At 43.4% G+C, this 21348-nt stretch overlaps 1 protein-coding gene across 2 annotated transcripts in view; it reads right to left on the reverse strand.

Moving 5' to 3' along the window:
• dock11 (dedicator of cytokinesis 11) overlaps positions 1–21348 on the reverse strand; it is a 122606-nt gene that overhangs the window by 36232 nt on the left and 65026 nt on the right. The window contains exons 28-43 of one of the 2 annotated variants that reach the window (XM_084043058.1): positions 20921–21067; positions 18363–18446; positions 17952–18063; positions 17510–17548; positions 14328–14509; positions 12545–12658; positions 11082–11157; positions 10438–10526; positions 7143–7263; positions 6120–6186; positions 5273–5320; positions 4294–4439; positions 3732–3847; positions 3324–3461; positions 2012–2194; positions 13–126 (exon numbers count right to left, since the gene is read on the reverse strand). In XM_084043058.1, the coding sequence (XP_083899184.1) occupies positions 13–126; positions 2012–2194; positions 3324–3461; positions 3732–3847; positions 4294–4439; positions 5273–5320; positions 6120–6186; positions 7143–7263; positions 10438–10526; positions 11082–11157; positions 12545–12658; positions 14328–14509; positions 17510–17548; positions 17952–18063; positions 18363–18446; positions 20921–21067 (1776 nt within the window). The remainder of the gene's footprint in view (positions 1–12; positions 127–2011; positions 2195–3323; positions 3462–3731; positions 3848–4293; positions 4440–5272; positions 5321–6119; positions 6187–7142; positions 7264–10437; positions 10527–11081; positions 11158–12544; positions 12659–14327; positions 14510–17509; positions 17549–17951; positions 18064–18362; positions 18447–20920; positions 21068–21348) is intronic. The other variant, XM_084043059.1, reaches the window with a different exon arrangement.

The following is a 21348-nucleotide window of genomic DNA, read 5'->3' on the forward strand; positions in this document are numbered from 1 at the left end:
CCCCTCTGTTACCTTCATGGCCTTGTCGCTGTTGGCAAAGTTGTTGATGATGGACAGAGACTCCTGGAAGCGCGAGCTGCCCGTCAGCGCCACGTCCGAGATCAGCTGGCTCACGGCGATGATGATCTGTGACACACACACACACACACACACACACACACAGATGAAACACGAGGGTGGGAGGAAGGAGGAAGAGGAGGAGGTGGCAGGAGACGAGGAGAGGTGGGAAGAGGGAGGTGGGGATGAGGAGAAGATGGGAGGGGAGTGAGGGGAGACGCGGAGGAGATGAGAAAGATAGAAAGAAGAGGAGACAGCGGAACAGTAGGAGGAGGCAGAAGGAGAAGACAGGCAGCGCAGGCACGTGTAGGAGGAGAACAAGGGAACAGGGGATCGGGGGAGCGAGAGGGAGGAAGAAGAGCGGGAGAGGGTGAGAGCGCAGGATGAAGGAGCGAACGCCGAGGTCACCAGTGGTCAGAAACTTCTCAAGTGTCAAGACCCTTTTATTCGATTTGTGTTGATTTTTCATGGAAATTACATGGAATCAAGTATGCATTTCAAGCAGTACAAAATCAACGCTATTGTTCAGAGTCAGATTTAATGAGCCCAGACGTCAACAGAGCTCAGCGAGGCGCTACCGGAAAACTGGCAGCGCTTACTGACCCGCTCTTTAATGCGGGGCCGAGAAGTCAGCGGGATGCGTTCGCTCAAATCCCTGCTCCTACTCTGCAGTCGGATTATGAAAAAGAAACGGCCCGAGTGGAACTCCGTAGTGAGCCGGGGAGAGTCAAGTTTAGCCAGAAATAATGATGTTGAGGAATGGTGGTTAGTATGAGTCATATTGATGTAGGTGCTTCCCAAAAGATGATAATGTCCCTCTTGTTCGGGTTGTGAAAATAATGAGCTTTGTGTGAGAGGTAACGCAAGGTAAATTTGAGGAATTAAATATTCCACAATCTCTCTCCATCTTTCTCTCTCTCTCACACACACACACACACACAATATTTATTTATGTCCACATAAACAGAAGTACAAGAATGCCTCGCACAAAGGACATAAACACTGCCAGTGCAAATCCGATAACAGGAAAACAGCCAGTTACAAATTGCATATAAGGCAGAACATTGTTACATACAATGATGTTGGCAATACTTGTCAAACACAGCAGACAACAATCACGGGTAAAGGAAACAACGCCTGCTCCAAATTGAGCGGCTTCCTATAATAGCTGATACTGAGCAGTACCTTGCTGACTGTTTGGCCATTTTGAAGGCCCCTCACAACCAACTTGTGCACGTGCCCTAGGCGCGTGCGCATGCACACACACACGCACACGCACATGCACATGCACATGCATAGTGGTGGAAAGTAACCAAGAGCATGTACTGTACTTCAGTCCAATTTTGAGTTATTTTTTTTACTTTACTAGAGTATTTCCAATTTGCAATACTTTTACTTCCACTCCACTACATCACAGAGGCAAATATTGCACGTTTACTCCACTATACTTATTTGAAAACTTTAGTTCCTAGTTACTTTGCGGATATAAATTACTATCATAAAACATACTTTAACCACTTTAGCCCTATTTTATACCTAGGCTATTTGAAAATAGAAGATCTACAAGCTCACAACGCATCGCGACGTGTGAGCTTGTAGATCTGCTATTTTCAAACATTAGTACTTTTACTTTTGGCACTTTAAGTATATTTTGAGGCCAATACTTTTGTTCTTTTACTCAAGTAACATTTTGAACACAGGCCTTTTACTTGTAACAGAGTCTTTCTACATTGTAGTATTGCTACCTTTACCTAAGTAAAATATCTGAGTACTTCTTCCACCACTGCACACACACACAAACACACACACACACACACACACGCACACGCACACGCACACACACGCACACGTACACGCACACACACGCACACACACATTGACCCGCATGCAAACACGCACACACAACAAAACAACAACAACACTGTGATGGAACCCTGCGGCCGGCTCGTTATACCTGCAGGTGTGTGCGCAGGAAGGTCTTCCTCTTGGTGTACTCGTAGTTGTTCCTCATCAGCAGGTAGAGCAGGGCGGAGGCCTCGGCGCGCAGGGAGCCCAGCTTGGACACGCAGCACTTCAGCACCTCGTAGCACAGGACCTCGCAGAGCGTCACGCGGCCCTTGAAAAGCACCGACGGGAACTGACCGGGGGGAGGACACACGCGCGCACAACACAAGTCAGTACGTCAGTAATGCAGCGTGTGCAGGGAACAGAAAGGAAGTCAAGAAAGCAACATGTTGAAGTTAGAAACAACTAGGCCGATTCCTGTTGGGCACAACGCCCGCTGGGTACTGTAATGGCAGATTTTGATTACTTTGATTAACCCATTAAGACCTGAGGCGATTCTTTAAAAAAAATCTAAATCCTATCAGTTTTTTGAAAAAAAATGAAACAATTTCTTTTTCAAGATTTTTCAAAAATAGCAGATCTACAAGCTCATAGCGCGGCACTCGGTGCCGCGCTATGAGCTTGTATATCTGCTATTTTTGAATAGCCCAAAGACATGCGTTCCCGGGTTAAGTAAGCTAAACAGATCAGGAAGATGCAGGACTGCGATGTCAGGAATCAAACTTCATACTTTATTGTCGATCTCATCACAGCAGAGAGAGACTATCGTGTCTCCCTCAAGAGCTTCCCCCAGCACCCCCCAACACCAATGTCCCACACACATTTATACTGGCAGGATGGTACACAGGGGTGACAACAGGTGGTCACTCATTACATGGGCTTTATTCTATAGCTGACTCACAGACACAGTCGGCATCTTTGAAATAGGTTTGCGTGAGTCGGCTGTTTGTAAGGAGTGTTTCAGGGAGAGGAGTTTGGCCAGGAAGAACGGGTGACGATTGTTGCATCTACTAATTCATTCAATGAATCAATACTACAATGACTGTTATATGAATTTTGTCCACCACAGTACACATGCCCCTCCGGTTATGCAATACCCGACGTACCTGTTGCAAGCGCACAACCCATAGCGTTGTGATGCGTTGTGAGCTTGTAGATCGACTGTTCGCCTATTACGACATGCGCAGAATTGGGACGCTAGGGTTCATGCAAGAGTGGCTTGCCATTCATATAGATCAGCGGTGTCTGACTTATATTATCAACTCATTTTGTTGATAATATAAAAAAAACGAAAATGAAATAAATGATCTCCTCAGTCAAAAATGTAATCAATAGACAAATCGCTAAGAAAATAATCGATAGTTGCAAGCCCTAGACACAACAAATACAATGACTGGGCGTGTGTATGATATTGAACGTACCTTGTTGATGAAGGCTCTGAGGGCAGCGAAGACGTGCCTGAGGGCTGCCTCTGATTGGCTGACTTTAAGGAAGGTCAGGTAGATGTCAAACACCTTCTTCATCAGGTGGTTGTGACCGTCACTGTCCAGCAGCTGAGTCTATCACACACGCACACACACACACACACACACACACACACACACACACACACACACACACACACACACACACACACACACACACACACACACACACACACACACACACACACACACACACACAAATCTGCTGAATCAGGTGAGTGTGTACATCTTGTATAATGGAGTATACACACATCATCTATGCAGTTGCAAGTTGAGTGCGTGCATGTGTGTGTGTGTGTGTGTGTGTGTGTGTGTGTGTGTGTGTGTGTGTGTTTATCAAGCAACCTTAAAACACTGAGTGAAGAGAGACAGGACATCCAGCACAGTGAGGCAGGCCTCGGTAGAGATGTTGCCTTCCAATAGGGCTTGATGGTGGACCTCTGCCTCCGAAGGCCCTGTTCCTGAAAGGCCACACACACACACACACACACACACACACACACACACACACACACACACACACACACACACACACACACACACACACACACACACACACACACACACACACACACACACACACTTGATGTCTGCTGCTACATGATGTCTTCACTTGCCTGACGTACTCTGCCGTTAGTTATTTTGTTGAGTACACTTCATGTTTATATTTGACACTTCTATTTTGATGTATTATGATGTCTGTAAATGCAATTCATGGGAAGCTGGGTCTTTTACACGTGCAAACTTGTGATGATGTGACAAATAAAGTTGAGCTGTACACCCGATATAGTGTGGCAAGTTGGATGGGCAAACCTACATGCTAATAGAAAAGACCATAGTTTGTCTGATGGTGAGGTGCATGTTAACTTTCCACGGTGGTTTCAGCGGTGTGTGTGGTGTACTGTACCTATGTTGAGAGTGAGCGAGGTGTCCGTGATGCTGAACTGTTGCATCCTGGTCTGCAGGAGGCTGGCTCGGTTACAGCGCATGGCTGGCATGGTCTGAGACTTCCTTTCTGAGGAGAACAGCTTAGATACCCACGCATCCTGAGTCCTGTGCACGCACGCACGCACGCACGCACGCACGCACACACACACACACACACACACACACACACACACACACACACACACACACACACACACACACACACACACACACACACACACACACACACACACACACACACACACACACACACACACGAGAAATTGATACCATTGCTTTAACACAAACAAAGAAATGTATCTAATCTACACAACAATGGAATTGTGCACCTTGTGCAAACAATCAGGCATAGAGGAGATCAGTGGTAAGATACACATCACAGGTGTTTTATATCTGACTAAATATGACACCCACAGCCACAATACTAGAGGGAGCGACAACAACGACGGTAACACCTACAAAGAACACACATGGGTAAATTCTCCTTCTACCCTCCCTTTAAAAGTGTGTATCACTGGCCTCCTTCAAAACAGGCCTGAAAATCCATCTTTCAGGAGGCCAAAGGGGGATCTCATTTCTCCCATAGAAGGGTGATGGCATTCCCCAAATATAGTGTTTTATATTTGTTGATGTCATTGTATTTTGGTGTTATTTTTGTGCTATGTTGATGAATTGAATACATAGGACCTCAATGGAAAACGAGTCCACAGGACTTTCTTGGGTTATCCTTTTAGCTCAAGTGACTGACTGAAAAAACAGTTAAGGCTGCTCTGTGTGTGTGTGTGTGTGTGTGTGTGTGTGTGTGTGTGTGTGTGTGTGTGTGTGTGTGTGTGTGTGTGTGTGTGTGTGTGTGTGTGTGTGTGTGTGTGTGTGTGTGTGTGTGCGTGCGTGCGTGCGTGCGTGCGTGCGTGCGTGCGTGTGTGTGGGGGGGGGCTTACCTGCCAATGTTCCTCTTTCCAATGTAGCGGAACTGGACCAGACACGTTCTGGAGGAGTGACCACCGACGGAAGGGAGAGAGATGAGACGGGTTACCATTAGGAAAGAAAAATCACACCCTGTGTGAAGGAAGCGGTGCCTTTGATGAGCCCCGTATTGATGTTGTCATCAATATTTGTTTATAGCCCAGCCAATAAGAATGTCCGGGTGTGTCCGGACAGACACACGGACACCCGGACACACGGACACACAGACAAAGTCAGATATAGAGCGGTTGGCACCGCTAAAAAAAGAATGACATTGCGATTCCCTTTGGTAGGGCGAGTACCCCTGCACCACACAAAAACAACACACTGATAGTTGATTTAGACCAGTTAAACCTATACGGTGTAATATCTTTCAATCCGGGAGAGCGTCTTTGTCATTTTAGTTTTTCAGAAGGCTTTTTAGGATCGGCCTCAGGTCTAAATGGGCTAATACAGCTCTATAAAATGCTATGTTCTCTCTATAGTTCATACGTGGGATTTACTCTTTTCCCACCATGAACCATATTTTCCTTTCCCCCCAGGTTATTCAACTTATTTGGAATCATTGGATTTTTTGCCTAATACAATATTAATCAATTTCATTACTACTGTTGGCCTCAGTCAGCACAATGGAACCTCACCACTTGGCAAACAAAAACATGAAGAGAAACGAGACTCCAGCATTACCGAGCTTACTTAGGCATACAAAGTGCAAGAGGTTTTGGTGGATAAACAGATCTCTAACTGTTTCATACGATGACAGACTGGATGATGAAGAGTTTAAATATTATTCTATCGTCTGCAGGAGACAATGCTACTTACTCCAGCAGACTGAGGAAGTTCATGATGTCTTGAGGGCTGACTTTGTTCCAGTAGGCCAGCAGAGTGTCTGAGGACAAAGGATGAACATTGCACACCACAGAGAATCATTATGTTTTGTTGTCGCTACAGTATGATTTCTTTGAGCTCCAATGGTACATTACAGTAGGGTTGTACACAGTGTATGATTTGCCTTGAGGGGGCGTGTTCCATGTATAACAAAGAAAATCAATACATAACAAAGCGTTCTCTTAGTTTTATCCTTAGGTTTTTTATGCCTTAATTTTACTTATTTAAAAAAAAAACACGTATTTTTACTAATTTAGAGTAGGCAATTATTTTTAACCCCTTTTTCTCCCCAATTTAGTCGTTATGCCGATTGATTGATTCCTCCCCGCACACATTTGTGTGTGTTGTCACTGCTGTCGTATCCTGCTGACTCACCTGCCAGTGAGGAGCCCCCACCGGGAGGACGTAGAGCCTTTGTCCTACTCCTCCCGCCCAACTCCCCGCTGACAGGTGCCGCCCCAGCCCGTAGGAATACATGCAATTACCAATATCTCCCTCCCCGGAACACGGGCCAATTGTGTTTGTGTATAGACGCTCGTCAAAGCCAGGTACACCACGGTGGATTCGAACCCACAACCTCCGTGGTGGTGGGCAGGGACTTTACCACTGCGCCACCCAAGCCAAAAATCTACTTTTTATCCCGAGATAATGCTTATGAATATTTTGACAGTGTTTTTAAACCCTGTAGCACTTTGAGATTGGAGAAAAATGTAAAGCGATTTACAATATTTTGTATTAATTATTATTATGTGCTATTATTATTATGTGCGATATCCCCCCTCTTGTCATCATTAATTTATTATCTCTGGTGGCCGATACGTTTTTTTTTTAATAGCGAAAATAGCAGATAACCTTGTAGATCTGTTATTTCCGTTATTTTTCTAGGAAAATGTCCCCTCTGTTTTTGTACAAGTTGAACCCTGGTAGGACACCGATAGAGTACTTGTGTTGGCTGACCTTCTGACAGTGTCCTGACAATGTGCAGGAAGCACAGCAGAAGTCCTTTGATCTCATACTGTCCCAGTCTGCCTGTCGGAGGCAGCGGGCTGCTGCTCATGGTAGAACATCGTCTATGGAGCTGGAAGACAGTACGCACGCACGCACGCACGCACGCACGCACGCACGCACACACGCACGCACGCACACACACACACACACACACACACACACACACACACACACAGAGAATTATTACACATTTTCCAGAGATATTTCAACTCATGTACTTGCAAACAAGACTTTAGAGACTCGCTCTCACCACTGGGGCTGACAATTAAATATAATCAGTGCCAAAATTGGGAAGGGGGTACATGACATTGATCCTTTAACTGAAGGATCAACACACAGAGGTTGTAAATAGCAGCTTTAAAGTGAAATGAAATATAGCACCATAATAAAGGAGGAAAACATATCTAATCATGTGGACCTCAAGATCTACATGGGAACGGTGTGATTCCATTATGGATCTCGGACTTCATGTGATCAGCCTGTGACTTCTGTCATCTATGACGTCAGTCAGTCATATGTCAGACATATATACAGTATGTGACATTTGACTACAAATGTAAGGTTTACTTTCAGCCCAATTAATACCCCATTGAGTTACCTTATCAAACTAAAGTTAACTATTTCAAAAGGTATACAACGTGTGGGGTAGTTATGTGGCCCACTGGCAATGTGTGAGCAAGACATTTGACACTGCTTGTTACAGCAGTTTGCAAAAAATAGCATCTGATAAAAATAACGGACATAATAATTTTTAATGCATGAATGACAAGCAGGTGTGTAAAATGAGCTAATAATAACAGTAAAAGCATTATATTTGGGACTGAAAACTATTTGAATGTAAAGGAGTAGGATATAGAAAATAGGTTCATCTTGCATAAGGGGATTAATTATCTAGGCTACAATCGCGCAGGTTAATTGTGTCCGTGGCTGGCTGCGTGCATAATGATTTCTAAACAAGGTGTTGCATCATTAGTTTACCATGAAACTAATGATGCAACTAATGATGTGTCCACCAAGATAACATTGGTCAAGCTTCACGTGACACGTGACAATATGTTGAAAGGGTGTGCTTTGATTGGCTAGCGAGACGCTTGATGAAATAGAGACCTATAAATAGGTGTGTCACTTCAAAAGATTATTTATATCTTTTGAAGTGAGGTAAGACAGGATTAATCAGGAACAGTACTGGCGGAGACCTGTGCTCCGAGGAGCACATTTTCTAGTTTTAAAATTATTGTCTCCGCCAGGAGACATTGTTTTCACTTTCCACATGTCAAGCTAACATTGGTCAAGCCTCACGTGATACGTGACAATACGGTGAAATAGTGTGATCTGATTGGCTAGTGACGTATAGCGGCCTATAAATACATGTGTCACTTTGAAAGAGTCTTAGCCTCTTTCAAAGTGAGGTAAGACAGGAATAATCACGAAATGGCTGAGAAATGGTGGATACTGTAACAATTGGATAGGACACTTACACAGACAGGACAGATAGGACACTTACACAGACAGGACGGATAGGACACTTACATAGACAGGAGACAAGACGGATAGGACACTTATACAGACAGGACGGATAGGACACAACACAAGTCTGCTGGCGGAGACTTGTGATCCGAGGAGCACTTTTTCTAGTTATTATTATTTTATTTTTTTGCCATTGTTTTAATGCCATTACTATTATTATTATTATCCTCCTGCCTTTATTTTTATGCCGTTTTAAGGGAAGCGCTTCTGGAACAGCAGCACAGCAGCGTCTCCAAGGATCCTCAAAAGGGGGTTATTGCCCAATAATAGGCTATTATTGGGCATACTTTTGACCCCATTTTGTTACAAATAAAGGCAGGAGGATGATAATAATAATAGTAATGGGCCATTAAAACATTTTTTTTCTTTTTCAACTATTCGATTAGTACCAACAAGGTCGACTAGTGGTTATACTAGTCGACTAGTCGACTAGTTGGTGAAAGCCCTAGTCGGGAGTGCGTCCATGCATCTGTTATATGCAACTTTGGGAAAGTTGAGTAAGCTTTTGTGGTGATCTTCTACTACAGTCTCCTGACTCTCCCCATAAATTATTTCAATTCAAGTGCTAATGTTTGTTTAGCCCATCGTTGGGTTGGGCGTGCATTACTCTAATCTTCCTGGTTTAACCACACTACGCAACCTGACGCTGAAATGGTACAGCTGTTGCCTCTGCTTCATCATCAATGAAATGCGTGTGCATTGTTCTTGATTTGTGGTAACACAACTTCCGTGTATTCATTTAATTTTCCGTGGCAGTTCCACACGTAACTCCACAGAGCCTACTCCTGTGAAACAGAGGCAGCTACAGAGAGGCACATTTGAAATGTGTCTGATTTGCAGACACTGATAAGAATAAATGACCGTACGTTTTTTAATCGGTCAGGATGTCCGGTAGGATTTTTTTTTGGTCTTGGCCATAAAAAAAATGGTCAAAGCCGGCAATTATTTACCTGACTAACGTGACCTCTGAGCTGTAGTCGTGTTTGTTCAGTAACAGGGGTCTACACAGGGCTCTCTCCAGTTCTTTAGTGTAGTCACACAACTCTTGGATTGAATAAATATGTATTGAGCATAAATATATTGAGCATAAATATTTATAAGCATATTTGGTTTCATTTCATTCATTCCCTCCCAGTAAGGTTTTTTTTTGTTTTGTTAATAAAACATCAACTGATGCACAAACTTTGAGTTATCTGCCTGAACTACCTCCGCAGGCTTCGCATCCTTAAACAGAAAAGACATTTTCAGGTCGAGAGACGCCAATTTCATCCAATCTCAGGAGAGAGAACTCATACAGGATACAGGATAAACAAGTGAAATTGTAAGTGATGAAAGAAATGAATGACACATTCGGAACCGGAACACAAGCAGATAAATGATCTCCGTGGGGTTCTCTCTCTGAAATGTGTAACCCTCCTGAAAATGTATTTTCTGTTTACTAAAGAGCTGGAGAGACGGGGAAACCCCTGTTACTGAACAAACACTCTATTATTGTCATGAATATTGGAATATAGAACCGTTTAAAAATAAACGTGTTGTTTTAACCAAAAATATAATAATCACTTACAGCACCTTTAAGGTGTTTCTGCTTGCTTCATAAAGTACACAATGGAGAATGACAGGGGGGTGATATATGCAACAAACGTGTTGAAATTGAACCCACGACATTCGGAGAGCAAGGCATTAGGTCTGAACTGCTCATTCCACTCTGACTCACCTCAATACTGTCTGATGCTCCTTGGTCCATGAACAGCGAGACTCTGTTGTCTTCTCTCCTCCCAACATGGCCGTTCTGAGCAAGCAGACCTGGAGATGATGCTGAGTCTTAGTCAGTGGTTCTCAACCTTTTGAATTTCAAGGAGGCCCAGTTTGATATGCATTAGGCCACTGACCCCCCATACCTTTGTTTTTTATTTTATCTGGGACCCGATTACACTGTAAAATCCTCTGTGTGAATTTATCTCTTGAGGTATTCTCTTGTATTCTCTAATTGTGGTATAAATTGGTAAAAAAAAAAAAAAAAAAGATTACAGGTATGCACGATTCTAGTCAAACAGTTTACCTTTATTTAAAAAAAAAAATAATAATTTCAAGTAGTGAGGAGAAAGTAAGGGCGCGGGGTGGAGCGATGGGACCCGCGCGGGGGGGGGGATGGGCACGCGACAGGACGTGCAATAACCCCACGTTTGCAACTACTTTCGCCTGCGCACTTCACCGGGTATGGTCTAGTACTTCCTAATAAATGGGAGGTCTGGTCCACAGTGAGCATCCCTGATCTAGATGATATGCTAATATGACATGTTGGTCTTGTATAAAGTTACTGTACTGTAGGTAAAGAGATAAAAGCTCTGGTGGTCTCACCGTGGTCTTTGTCAATGGCAGTGCTGATTCTGCGGGTGTCTATGGAGCTGTTTGAGATCAGGTCATCTCTGGAGCCCTGGACGACAACAAACACAGCATGAGGTTCAGGAGGGTTGTTATCTGCTACTAGTCATGTTCATCTCACCAGCTGCAGTTAAATTGCCTCATTTGCTTTTACTGCTACTAATAATAATAACTATATTTATAGGCCTACTGTAAAAACATGTTACTTACAATGTGCTGTAGAGCAAGGGTTCCCAAATTTACGACCCCCAAAATAATCATATTTGAACTGGGGACCCCCCACCCTGACAAGCACTTGGAATTGTAGGCATTACATTTAGTTTGACTCTGTTCTACAGATAAATATTGTGAAAATAGCCGAACTACAAGCTCACAGGCGTTGTGAGCTTGTAGATCGGCTATTTTCACAATGTTTGCCTCTTTCTTACATAATATTTGACAATTTGGCTAATTTGGTATTAAAAAGGTCTTAACTAATTCAGTGCCAGACTTATTTCTGGCTGTGTTGTCCCAGTGCCAGAGCCAAAAATTAATTGTAAAAAAAAAAGTGCTCAGGAGCCGAGATACAGCCTTTTTCAGTAAGAAGTTAAACAAGACGTGAATGGAGCAGCACATTTTCAAATCATGATATCTTGGGTTCAGAAAACCCCCCCCCAAAAAATTAAAAAATATATACCGGTATATATTTTTTTGATTTTTTTTTATGACGTCTTAGATGTCACGTGGCGCTCGGGGCATAACAATGGCGATAAAAACGGACGTCTTAGGCGTCATGTGGCACTGAATTAAAGGTCATTAAATTGTAACTTAAGAAATGTGCAGATAGCCTGTCTACACTTATGCAGTTTGTTGGGTTGGCCAACCCCCAGTTTGGGAACCACTGCTGTACAGTAAATACAGATAATTTAAAAAGAGATGTAAAACGACACTGAAGTTTGCCAGCCTGAGATCCCCAGGCAGGGAGGGAGTCACACAGACGAGGGGCCCGCACTGCAAAAGCCTAATAAGTGACAAGCTGTGAGTTTGGAACCATTAGCGGGGCCCTGCCTGAGGGTCTCCTAGGCATTTATCCCCAACTGGAGACTGCTAGAGTAATGTTAAACCAGCAGCACTGATGTGTATTTCAAGTGTAAACGTATCCACTCGTATAACCCCACAGTACAAGTACAGTAGGTGCTTCTTTGCTGCTCAGTATGCTTCTGAGTAACTCATGAGTAATATACTGTGTAATAATTCAATTCCTTGACAGCAACAGCATACATCACTACGTCACTGAACAAATCACTGTGCTGAGTAATATACAGTGTAATAATTCAATTCCTTGACAGCAACAGCATACGTCACTACGTCACTGAACAGTAAGCAGAGAAATCTGCGACAAGTGAGGCTCAGAAAACCAGGGAGATTCCTGGAGCTCTGGGGCTCAGAGGGGGACTCACAGTGAGACCCAGGCTGGGAGCGGACATGTTGGGCTGGGCAGACAGCTGCTTGAGGTTCTCATAGAGCAACTCCAACAGTGGCAGGTAGAGGAGACAGATCCGGGCCTGCTGGTTCTGAAACGAAACACAACGCTGGATGAGAGCAGCAGCAAGGCCATATGGAGCACCGGTTGTCAAAATGGAGACCAGTGGGGACCTCCAGGGGTCATTGGGGAGGTTCCAGGGGGTCCCCAACGAAATGAGGAACAGCACTTTTTTTTTTAGCTTGTCGATATGCTACTTTTGATATTTTTGAATTTGATTCCTAAAAAGTTACAGTTTTGGGCGATATCATCCCCCTGTCATTCTCCATTATGTACTTTATGAAGCAAGCAGAAACACCTCTGTGCTGCAAGTGATATTTGATATTAAAAAGACACGTTTATTCTCACAACGTGTTGTGGTGCGATGCGTTGTGAGCTTGTAGAGCTGTAATTTCTTTGAAAAACCTTGAAAGATATTGACAAATGTTCCCTTATGGGTCTCTGGTACAAAATCTTTTCAAATGGGAGTCCGTGGCAAATTCATATCAATTTGGGGGTCCTTGACATGAACATGTTTGGGAACCACTGACCTAGACTAGTGCATAGTTAAGTCACAGCACCCTCTAGGGGACTTTTTTTTTAAGTTTTTTGGGGCTTTTATGCCTTTATTGATAGGGTAGTAGTCCGCTATGCCAGCGGTCCAGGCCTCTAGGGGACGGGGAATATAGCAGATCTACAAGCTCATAGCGCGGCACTCTGTGCCGTGCTATGAGCTTGTAGAGCTGCTATTTTTGAATAGCCAAAGTATAAGGTAATGGTTAAAGTGGTTAAAATCTAAACATTTCCCGGTCTTAATGGGTTAAAAATGTTACACACTTATTGCTGAAAATTGGGGAAGGAAATGAAAGGGGACTTTTTGGCACAGTGAACTGCACAATGTAATGCAGTAAAAGAGGACAAATGCAGATAAGAAACAACAGCTCTTATCTGTAATCAGTATACTATTCGAGAGCCACCTGTCTGGCTGGACTAATGATGGCATACCTGCGTGTGTCTATTTGCATATCGTTTGCATAACAGACCTCCTTATCTTGTTGGAACTTCACGAACTTTGCTTTCTGTGTACAAGCATTGACTGTCTAACTACAACGTTTGTACTGTACGTCCATTTTACTGCATTTGTGGCAGCAGCAAACATTTTTTGCTTCTCGTAAAAAAACAGTCAACTGGATTACGATCAGTGATGAACAGTAACTAAGTACATTTACTTCAGTACTGTAATTTTTTTACTTCAGTAATTTTTTTACTTCAGTACTGAGTATTTGTTTTTTTGCAAGCTGACAACTTTCACGCCACTATATTTTAAATAGAAATATTATACTTTTGACTCCACAAAATTTCTAGAATGGGACAACCATATTTAAAATATAGTGAAAATAGCAGATCTATGTAATGCATTGTGAGCTTGTAGATCTCCCTCTCTCACCGCCAGTAAATTACCACCAGTCCTTCAGTGTCACTCGCAGACAATAACTGAGTGTCAAGCTCACGATACAATGTGTCTGTCCTGTGATTTACAATTTTGGCATTTAAACAAACACTCTTAATCCAGAGCCACGTACTGTACAAAGTGCACGATCGGTGTAACTGGTATGTATGAACCATCTTTCAACACAAAATGCCATCTTAAAAACATTATTCATCACAGAATGAACATCATTCCATTTGTCCCCTTTTGTCCCCCTCGCTGCTGCCCCCACCTTGTACACGTTGTAGCGGTCGTCCATGGCGTGTTTGATGAGGAGGTTCTTGAGCACGGCGACGGCCAGCTGTCGCACGTCGGGCCCCTGCATCAGGGCCCCCGCCACCTCTCTGAGCAGCAGGCCCACCAGGAAGTGGTTGGTGCAGTAGTCCTCCGTCAGGCTGAACTCCAGGCTCTGATCTGTGTTCGGGGGGGGGGGGGGGGGTCACACAGACGGGTGTCAGCGAGCCAGTGGCGGCCCCACCTTACTCAGGCTATGATAGAGCAGTGGTTCTCAAACGTATTAACTTCCAAGAACCCCCGGTTTGATATGCAATAGGCCACAGACTACCCACCTTAAAGGGACAGTTCACTAAAAAAAAATCTATCGATGGATTCATGGATATTTTTTTTGTTTTTCTCTCATTCCTAAGCCAATAATTTGATGACCAGCGGACCGGTAGGCAGCGGTTCCGGTAGGAGACACAAAGTGTCTCCCCACAAAGTGTCTCCTACCAGAACTGCTGCTGGTAATCAAATTATTGGCTTAGGAATGAGACAAAAACTAAAAAAATATCCATGAATTCAAGTCTCCATGGGGTGACTAATCGATAGAAAAAAAAGTAATTCTGGGGATGAACTATCCCTCATTTATAACCTGTAAGTGTCCATTTGGTAACTATGAATCATTTTTGCTGGAGACCCCCCTCAAGGACCCCTGGGGGTCCCGGGATCCCACTTTGAGAACCACCACTGTGAGTATTATGTCTTGGGATTGTTTACCAAGGATTGTACCTAAAGGCCTATTTCATACGAGATAACATGAATTAGCCATAAGGATACAATTAGAGTGTTAATGGCAGAGAGTTTTGATTCTATGCCAATCCTCTTATCTTGGCCCTTTTATTTACAGTCCCCTAAGTACAGTACGTCTTCCTGAGTAAATTGCAAAGGAAAAGGTAACAACTAAAAAGAAAATGAAACAACTATTGGGACATACTGTCGTGAGAACATGGCAATTCGACAGGAACAAATGATTCCCCCTTTCACAGTCCAGTTTCGCCTATCAAGGCCCATTTATACCCCTGTTCTGAACGTATACACATGTGCGTACAGTATATGTTCATAACGCAAGCGGCATTGCTCACATACATTGCACTGTTGCACCTTGTAGATAGATACGCGATTGTCGTATCCGTAAGCTTTCAGAAAACGTGCACAGAGATGGACGAACTTAACGCAGGATAACAGACATTAGTATCTATACACACATATTCTATGTCGAGTATAAATGGGCCTTTGCTCCCCCAGGAATTTACAACGTATTGAGTAATACGCTGACAAAGCTGTGACAAATACAATGTAATTGTACTTGAATTGATGGGTAATACTAAAGGTGTTTTACAATACTTGTAAAACACATAGTTCAGTAAGTTATCAAGTAACTTACTGAACTATACCTTTACCTGGTAGTTACCAGTACTTGGGGACTGTAGAAAAAGTGTATTATTTCAATCACTTTTGTCCAATGACTCAACTAATGGTTAATTCTGTGGTGCTCGGTTAAGACTCATGGGCTGCTCCAGTACTCTGTATGGGTTATAGTTCTGTAGCTGGGACAGCTGGTCAAGGGTCAACAACATGTCATATCGGGTGGCACGTTATCTCCTACAGTATATGAGGCCAAGGTACTTTACATGCAAGTGTTGTATCTATAACAAAGATAGATAGATAACACATATTTTCATATTCATTTCCATTCTCTGCCCTGGGCTTGGCTGTATTTCAGTAATGGACATGTACTGTGGCAAACCGTCCGTCTACGGGTGCATTTGATCTTTTCAAATGTCACCGTGTCCTCCTGGCGCTAATGCAACATTACAGTACACAGAGCAACGCTAATGCAACATAACACAGAAGAACAACGCTAATGCAACATTGCACAACGATATTTCACAAAGTTACAGTACGCCAACCAAATCACATGTTCATTCTCCAGGCATCTCTTGGTTTGGTTGTTGCATGGGAACAACCCCCGAAGAGGAGGGGAATTCAGAAAGGAACCTGCGTTAGGCATACGGGCAACTTTTAGTCCAACCCGTCTATGAAGAATAACCACGGTGAAGATAACCAACTAATGGGGTTCAATGCGTTTCAAAACAAACGTGTGTGTGTGTGTGTGTGTGTCGATATAATACAGGCCCACGCAGATTATTAACTGAGTTACCCTCTGTCGTTATCTCGGAGAAGACAGAGAGGAAGATCGAGAAAGGAAGAGAGAGAGAAAGAGAGAGAGAGAGAGAGAAAGAGAGGGGACAGGGACAGAGAGTGAAAGTGAGCGAGGCATACGTATGGCTGTCACGATTACAAATTCAAGTTGCCGATTATTTGTCACTCAAATAATTGCGGTTAACGATTTAATTGTGTGTTTGGCGTTGCCCATTGGAACATATGAATACAAATTGTATTTCTGTTTGCCTTTTGGTCTTCGTAATCAAAAATTGCACAGGGCAGATATGACAAAACTTAAATATACAAAGAAATGATTGACATATTTAATCATTTTATACTTGTAAAAAATAGCAGAAATAGCTGATCTACAAGCTTATAACAGGCCACTTCGTGACGCGTTATAAGCTTGTAGATCTGCTATTTTTGCTTGTTTTAATATTTAAAAATGCGTGGACATTTTTCAACATGGAAACGATTATGACGATAATGGAAAAATAATTGCGATTATCTCAAATAATTGCGATTAGACGATTACGTAATCATTGTGACAGACCTAGACATACGGCTGCGTGAAAGGATTGTTTCCTTGTTTTATTATTATTATTTTTTTCCCCCAAGTCTTAAATTCAGTAAATCAGTCAGACAGATGAAGAAGGTAGTGGGTGAGTAGATTCCCAGAACAGTCAAGCACCGTCGCCCCCCGCGGCGGACAGGCCCAGGCAAGCGATCGTAAAAGGTGGGCCGGCGAATGATGCCGCCGTGCCAGAGACGGCGTAAAAAAAAGCAACATGAGGAGCGTGAGTGAGAGTGAATGCAGTGGGGAGTCCCACGAGAGACCGGCAGGACTGGTGGGTTAGTGCTGCAAGTCAGAGCAAGGGCGGGGGGGGTCATTTACTGACGTTTGCATACGGCAACAAACAGATGCATGGTGGGTGGGTGGGTCAGGGGAGGGGGGGGGGCATTACCTACCTACAGCGCCAAAAAGCTCCGTTGCGTATGAAATAAAATCTGACCACAAGCAAAAACAAAAAGAAAAGGAAGGGAGGTGGGGGTAAACAAATTAATGTGAACATTCCATGCATTCCATTTCAATAACATATATAATTGTTTGCAATTTGCTGATGGGCAGTGACAACAAACATTATTATCTTAGTCTCAAGTTGTGTTGGGGATTAATGCATCATGTGACAGTTAACGTTAGAACAATGGCATTTGTGGTGTTCGATCAAAATACGCTACAGTAATAGACGTGTGGGAGTTTGAGTCCAGTCAGGCAAGTTAATAGGGGTCTACGAAGGTGGGGGTGGTGGGTTGATGTGAAAGCTCTGTGTGGCTCTTGGTCTGTGGTGGGGGGAGTGGCATGATGCAGGGATGTAGTTGGGTGAGATGGAACGTGACCTTTGACCCTCACCTTGTACCCTCTGCAGCTTGGTGCGGCCAAACGCCATGGGCAGGTTGAGCGGAATGTAGTGCTCGTGGTTGCACACTGTCATCAGGAAATCAAATTTCATTTCAGTCAGCGCCTGAGAAAAGCGCGTGCACACACACACGCACGAACACACACGCACGAACACACACACACACACACACACACACACACACACACACACACACACACACACACGCGTACGTATTGTAAGGTACAGTAAGCTAAGAAAATGTATCTCTCTGTGTAGAATGTCCCCCCTTTACAGAATGACTTTTATTTCTGTGTCATGCTTTTGAAACTCTCACTCTTTCAGCTATACGCCTGTCGTCTAAACCTTAGCTTTGTTATCGACCTTCAAGTCGGAGGTGTTGGGTGTGTGGTGAGGGACGGTACCTTGGGTTCTTTGAGGCTGAAGCCACACATGTAGTCGTTGAGCAGGCTGAAGGCAAACCCTCGGTTCATGAACGTCATGCACCTCTGAGGAGAGAGGAAGAGGCGAAGGTTGATCCTAGTCTAGACTAAAGAAACTGGCATTGCCCTGACATAGGCATACACTGTATACAATATTTAAAAATGTAGCAAATAGGGGTGTGCCTACACCAATTTCATGAAACGATACGATACGATATTGGGCTCACGACATCGATATGATATCGATACGATATATGGCACTTTTTCATTATGAAAATATATGGGGGGGGGGGGGAAGCTTATGCAAACAAATACATCTGTTTTTGCATTATTATTATTGCAAAAAAAAAATAATATATATATATATATATATATATATTTATTTATTTTTCTTCTCCCAAAACGATACATATCGTCACGAAAACGTATCGCGATATATCGCGGGACAATATATCCTCACACCCCTAGTAGCAGAGGCACACACTCTGAAGGCTGAATAGAAGACCATCAAGTCATTTGCAATACAAGATGGTGGTGGCTTGTGCAGAAACATGTCAATAATTATTATATGCAAACAATCATCTCCTTTTCATTCTACATCAGAGTATGGGCTTCTGCTATATTTCTTTCCTATGATCAAGCCCTATTTAGAGCGCCATGATGCCGCCATCGCTCCACTTCTATGGATAAACAGAGAAATCATTCATAGCAAGAGGCAAAGACTATATCTCACTGAATAAGAACAATGATGCAATTATCAATATGTTAAAGCCACACTCTGGAGAAGGAAATAAAACACTGCTTCTTTAAGGGGAGGAGTACAGTACATTTAGTTTTGCTACTTATAGACCCCTTAACAGACGACGTCATACTGGCTGCGTGCAGCCAGTATGCGCGCAACGAAACCCATTATATCAGGTCTCGTTAGGACGCGTCTCACTAGCCAACACACACAAGAGGGGGTTGGGGTGTGCTGAAACCAGTGCACCCCGAAACAGGTTGGGAATTGATTGCGTGAAACAATCACCTGTGCGTCCAGGCTCAATGTTAGTAAACAAATAATTGGTCTATAAGCTACATGAACAATTTACACATTATCCAAAGTTATGGTGCATAGCTAACGCTCGCTGGTAGTCTAGCTGGCATTACCTAAGCACGCCTACAACTATCTCGCCTCCTTATAATTAATAATCAGAGTCAGATTCTCCATAGCCTATTTTGTATGTGTCTTTCAGCACTACTGAGAGGTGGAGATCACTCTTTCGCTCTCTCTCTCTGGCTCCGTGTGTGGGCCCTGACACAGCTGCAGACTGCACAGTTTGTGTTTGTGCCACTTTGTTTACAGAACGTTAAAGTTCATCAGCATGGGCATCTCACGTAATTATCGTTATAGTTACAGTTATCTTGCTTGGTGTGAATGGCCCTTTAGACACCGCCGTTGTGATGAAATATAACCAGGTTTACTCACTCTGTGTATTATATAAACATATATTTTTAAGATATTTTGGGGGGCATTTATTGATAGCACTCAGTAGAGAAACAGGAAACTGGGAGAGAGAGACAGAGGCAGACACACAGCAAAGGTCGTCGAGCTCAGGACTTGAACCCGCGACTCGCATTAGAGCCTACTGTATATGTGGTATGCGCCGTAACCGCTAGGCCATCGGTGCCCCCTGTGTATTATATTTAAAAGTGAATTGACCTGCTTTATATACACACTGCCTCAGCAGTCATTGGGATCAGGGCCGCTTCTCCCTACACGCACACTACACAGGTTGCGTGGGGCCCCGCCTACCCATGTGTCCCCGCCGGGACACATGCCTGCGTAGAGCCCCTGTGGAGTCTAAAGCGGCACTGATTGGGATGTTATTATTTACAAATCCATTCTTGGCTTATCTTATCTCTATCTTAACTTGAATTACTGTAAATACAATTTCTGTTCCCAGGCCATTTGGGAATTTGTTTCCCCCAAAGTCTGAACAGAACTTGGAAAGAAAGCTTTTAGGTTTTCTGCACCTGCTGCATGGAACACTCTACTCTACATATGGAACGTAATATTCAAAACATTGTGACCCTGAACCTTTTTAAAAACTATGGTGAAATCTATTGAATCCAGGTTGTCTGTGTGTGCACGTCATCTGATCATTTTAATGTCATTCAAACTTATGCTGTTTTTGTTATTGTTGTTGCTGTTGTTTTTAAATGTTGAAACTTTGTTGCTACTATTGGTCAGGTTCCATTTGTAAAAGAGATAGTTGATCTCAATGGGATGAATCTGGTTAAATAATGTAAAAAGGGGGGGGGGGGGGGGGGGGGGGGTAAAATACACTGCAGAATCCAGTGTCAATTTAACTTTTTTTTAAACAAATTAACAAATTATTATTATTATTATTATTATTATTATTTATTTATTTATGTGTAGCTTTATTTACCCAGGGTACAGTAGGTATGCCGAGTGTGAATGCTCTTTTTCAGTAACGAAGGTTCTAACTGTGTATGTCCAGTCACTATTCATGTGTGGGTGGGTGGGTGGTGCGGACCTTGATGAAGGTGGCCAGGGTGACGTTGATGCAGCGGGCCTCCTCTGGGATCTCCACGTGTCGTATGGTGATGTGAGGCATGATGGACAGCAGCAGGGACTGCAGTGCCTGGTGGAAGCTGTCTGGGAAGCGCTGGGCGCGAGGCATCTGTCCAAAGCACACAACAACATGAAGCACATGTCTGTCCAAACCACACAACAACATGAAGCACATGGTGAACGCATCTGTCCAAACCACACAACAACATGAAGCACATGTCTGTCCAAACCACACAACAACATGAAGCACATGGTGAACGCATCTGTCCAAACCACACAACAACATGAAGCACATGGTGAACGCTGAGCTCTGCCTCGCATCTGCCTTTCTAGTTGTGTAGCGCAGACTGTGGTTCTCAAACATTTTTCACATCAAGGGCCCTGAAATTG

This window comes from Gymnoscopelus microlampas, assembly GCF_963454915.1.
Source record: "Gymnoscopelus microlampas genome assembly, chromosome: 19".
NCBI classification, from domain to species: domain Eukaryota; kingdom Metazoa; phylum Chordata; class Actinopteri; order Myctophiformes; family Myctophidae; genus Gymnoscopelus; species Gymnoscopelus microlampas.